At 33.0% G+C, this 5000-nt stretch overlaps 1 protein-coding gene across 9 annotated transcripts in view; it reads right to left on the bottom strand.

Moving 5' to 3' along the window:
- The window catches only part of FOXP2 (forkhead box P2), a 566859-nt gene that overhangs the window by 261639 nt on the left and 300220 nt on the right, over positions 1-5000 (bottom strand). For all 9 annotated transcript variants that reach the window (XM_060632922.3, XM_060632934.3, XM_060632931.3 and 6 more), the window contains one exon: positions 2979-3156. In XM_060632922.3, the coding sequence (XP_060488905.1) occupies positions 2979-3146 (168 nt within the window). In that variant the 5' untranslated portion in view covers positions 3147-3156. The remainder of the gene's footprint in view (positions 1-2978; positions 3157-5000) is intronic.

Below are 5000 nucleotides of genomic sequence, written 5' to 3'. Positions count from 1 at the left end.
ACCATCACCTGAAACACCTTCAAAGCAGTACAATCTCATAAAACATTCAGAAAGATTATCTGACTTAATGAATGCTCAAAATGCAAGCTCAAATCTACCCTGTAAAGCAATCAAGTTTTTAGCAACTATTTTGACCTTAGTGACACAAACAATTAATTCTGCAAACCTAATATCAAAATAAAATTCTACATCTAATGCAGAATAATTTCTCAATGTAGTTAATCTAAAACAACATTTAAAATATGCTACCTCCATACGTTATACGTTCTAGTATTTAGTACTAATTTTAGAAGATTAGAAAAGAATGAAGGAGAGAGTAATTCATCAGAAGGCTTTCTTATGACTAATTTTTCAGTGAATATAAAACAGCAAAGCATGCTAACAAAGATGTGGCTCCTGTGAATCTAGCCATTATATTATAAATTAAAACTTAGAGATATTCCAGCTTTCAGAAATATTTAATATTAATAATTTAAATGCTAGGAAAAAGTATTAGCCATAATTTACCCATCCCTTTTTTCTCTGCCAATCTGTTTATCATTAAGTGTTTGTGACAATGTGTGTCAAACCCTAGCCCTTCCTCCTAAACACATGGCTAATTTAAGCTGCTCACCTCTATAAAAATTAAAAAGCCATAAAAATCAAGGTAAACGTGCTCTTCTCAAAACAGACCACACTGCCAGAAGTTCAAGGCAAACAAAATTTTATTTTGCTTACATCACTCACTGCCTGCTAAATTATATTTCCAACAAGAGACCTCAGACAACAATGATGAGTCCATTTTACTTACAAGAAGTAATGTCTTTGTTCAAAACTTTACCTTTAAATAATACCAAGTAAAGACAAATTTTTAAAATTATGTCACTTATGAATTTGTTTTAATATTTTCCCCATAGTTTTTATTTTTTTCTGAAACATATCGAATATATTAGAATTAGAAGCAATTAAGTGTATTAATTTTCTAGAAAAGACGTTCCAATCTTTAATGAACTTAAAGAGCCATTCTAAAATACATTCACAGAAGGACAAAAATTCAATAACCTTAAGTTTCTACCTATATTAACATAGTAAAAACGTAACCAAGGGAAGAGACATTTACAAAGGTTTTTGAATGTTTATTTATCAAATTATTACATATCTTCCTGGAGACACTTCTTAAAGTGTCTTTTGTAGACACCTACTACACCCGTTGTGCTAAATCACTTCTAGAAGTCACTCCACTAACATGCAGTACATGACTAAAGTTTCTAGGTTATCATAAGGACATAACTTTTTGTATTTACTCTTGTTTATGGTTTATACCAACAAACTGATAGACCAAGTAAACTTCAGACTCAGGTTATAAACACGCCTTACAGATTTATCATAAATTGCCTTCGGAGTGCTGTAAAGCATAGCCATGATTTGACTCTGTCTCTTTTTAAGATCTAATCAGAGCTTTGAAGAAAAAGAAAGTTATTTCTTTGTATCTCCCTTCAGAACAGTATTGTCTATTAGTACTAAACTGCAATGTTCATTTCTGTTGTTGATTTCACATGTTTTTATAAATGCATTCTACTATACTCTCACATAAAATAGAATCTGGCTATAAATTCTTAGGACTCTTAGTTAGGGGAGTCAGTAGGAATTTGATAGCACTCCAGTGGTATGTTTCCTGTAAATACATGAAAGGGAGAAAAGGGCTGTCCCAAAAACTGCATTTATTTAAGGTAATTTGTAAAACAGGCTAAACCTGGGACTTTGGTAGACATTGAATTCCTATGATGGTTAAAAAATATTTTAAAACGAAATAAAAATTATCTTCCTAATGATTACTGTCTGTGAAAAGAGACAATTCCAAAATAATAGGGAACCTATTCAAAGTGTTATGTCTAGCTCTCTTAAAAGATTACTCTCAAAAACAATGCCTAAAGGTTAAGACATTATTCAGTACATATACTCCAGGATAACTTGCGATATACTGGTATTATTTAAAATAATGATTCTATTAAATTTTACTCTATTGTGGGCATTTGCTTTAACTTTTTTTTTTTTACATTTAGTCTGAATGCAATCCAGAATTTTAAAGAAATAACCCTTATTTTAAATCAAATAAAATATAATCTTATTGTCAAACAGGTGTATTCATTTTGGCCTAATATAAGTATATGCTTTGAAAGCTTTCTGTTCTCTGTCACTATTTCCGCAGAGTTGAATCAGTGAAGAATGGAGTGGCTATTCTTTGGCTGAAAAGAATATTTCACTGACAAACAAAATTGGGAAAAATGAATCTATTATCTAAGAAGAATAACAGACTACTTAAAAATGTGCCTTTACTGGGCAGTTGTTTACTTTTCCAGATTTAAAGAGAACTGCGTTTTATGAGCCACTAGCAGAAAATAAAAAAGTGCTCTTCAATGTTATCGAAAGATGTGTATTCAAAATATCTTGGAATGAGTTTTCCAGAAAAGCAACATAGATGTTCAGAGTGTTTACACGGTTCACAATCTCTCAGCCAATTTCTACTAATTAATAGCTAATATTTGCAGCTATCACAGGCAAGCATCTGTGTTATGAAAAGTCCTTGTGGTCCTTTTCACCTTAGCTTAGACTTGGAAGAAATTCATTGTAGAAGCAAGTATCAAGTAATGTGGCCCTCTGGTGGAAAACGAAGTACCACATTCTGCAGTGCAATATTAGCCAGTAAACCAGAAGCTATAAAATATTTGTTACAAAGCTTTACAGAACCTTCCGAAAATCACCCCCTGCGAACTTAATTAATAGTTTGACACCTGAAGGGCATTCTGGTGCTGGTATGACGTAACTAATATGAAAATCCTATCTTTCCTGACACTTCAGTCATGTTCCAAATCGTAAGAAATTCTCAGCATCCTTTAGCTTAACACAACATGCTCAATTTGCTAGCAATACATTTTTCACATTCAAGAACATTCAAGGCTTATTTGTTTCAAGGAATCCCGGAAGAAAACAAAACTTACCTGCTGTTGTTGCAGATGCAGCAGTTCTACTGTGCTTACTTCAGAGCTGGTGTCCCCACTTGATCTTCCATCTCTGCTGCCAGCATCTAATTGGCTGCTTAGAGTGCTCATTCCATTTTGATTCATTGAACTGTTGCTTATTGTCTCTGTCGCAGATTCCTGCATCATGACTTAATACCTAAAAGTGATTAAGAAGTATCAATTAACGCACGTTACACCTTCACACTTCCATTATCAAGATGTCCCTCTCTGCCAATTACAGAGACAGCATCTTTAGGAAAAAAAAAAAAAAAAAAAAAAACACCTTGAATAGTCATTTACCAAGAAAAGCAATACAAATTCAGCTTTCATCCAGATACTAATCACTGAAATTATGGTTTCTATAAGCAGTTTTTGTGTGGCTACATTTAACAGCCAAAGTAACATACCATGCATATAGCATGGTCAGTAGCATTTATGAACGACCACATTTTAAAGTCTACCTATAAAACCAGTTTAAATGAAGGCACGATTGCACACTCTGTTCTATGTTTCCTATTATCTACCTTTGACAACCATGGATGACTATACAGCCTTATTTTAAATATTCACTATCTTGATTCTGTCAGATTTTTACAGCACATCTTATGCAAGGCTGTTGTTTAATGATGCACAGCTAATCATACAAAATTAAAATTTTGTAAGGGTGTTACAAATCATATGGTATCAACCAATGATAAATAGTATAATGGGTTTCTTTTTTTTTTGTGACTAAATAAAATTTTGCCTTGGAGGCATTTTAAGAAAAAGCTCCTGCTGCAAACACGTCAGATATTGCCTATTTTTTTAATCAAACAGCTCATATTCATTTATTTTTCTGACATTTAAAACATTTAATACTGTCCTTCCTGGGAAGTAATTAAGCTTATGCATGAGCAGCAATCAAACTGTTCACTTGAAGATGACTTAAAACTCAATTTTAACATAGGCAAATAAATGAAAGTATATATAAAATTAATTTTCCAGGCATGTATTAGATATGAAAGCTGGAAATAAAATCTATCAAGAATATCACTAATGATTGTGCTAAAAACAGCATAAATTATGCATATTACCTTCTCTACAGTAATAAATGTTTTATCATTTTCACTGCATAAATATACTGTACTTTCAGGATAGCAATGAGATGTCCTGCCAAGATCAGTGGAAATCCTTGCAGTAAATAAAGAACCAATGTGCTCTTACAAACCAGAATTTCACAGGACATCTTGAATCTGTGGTTTAGAAAGCTTAGTTTTGGCTCTCAAAGATATCTGAATCCCATGCGATAACCTACTAGATGCACTTCTCTGTTTTACTTCTACGGACAGAATTTCAGAAACAACCTGGCTGTGCTGTGGTTTTAACAGTAATGCTAGACAGACAGGGGACTTAGCCTAAAGTAAAGAAGGACGTTAAACTTATCACTCAATCTAATTTTGTGTTGCCATGTGATTTCTCTATTTTAAACTTGGTCATATTTTAAGACTTCGGTCTGTTAAAAATTTTTAATGCTTTTATTACAGAGCAAATGTAGGCTTAATATCTTTTCATGTCATGGAGAAACCTTCTTCCCAGATCCTTACAAAACGTGATCATGGACACACACACACACAGACACACACACACACACACACACACACACACACACACACACAGACACACACACACACAGACACACAAATACCCATCCGAAGTTTCTTGCATCCTCATATTGTAATTATTAAAAATTGATGGTTATCATTTAACAGTTTTAACAGGTATTTTCATCAAAGCCTAAATCGTTATATTATATCTGTGACTCTAAAAAGTCAATTAAAGAAAGAAAGACCTGCTGATTTATGAAAGACCACCAGTAGCTGGGCTAGCAGAGCAAGTTCGGATAACAAAAACTACATACACGACTTAAAGCTGTTCTGATAAAAAAAGAAAAAAAGCAACAACAAAAGTCCCAACATCACAAAGGAAGCAGTTGCCAGAACTATAGTAAACAACTTTTGAACC

Source organism: Panthera onca, chromosome A2, assembly GCF_046562875.1.
Source record: "Panthera onca isolate mPanOnc1 chromosome A2, mPanOnc1 haplotype 2, whole genome shotgun sequence".
Lineage (NCBI taxonomy): Eukaryota > Metazoa > Chordata > Mammalia > Carnivora > Felidae > Panthera > Panthera onca.
The sequence above is the reverse complement of the archived record's forward strand: the minus strand, read 5'-3'. Positions and strand labels throughout refer to the sequence as shown.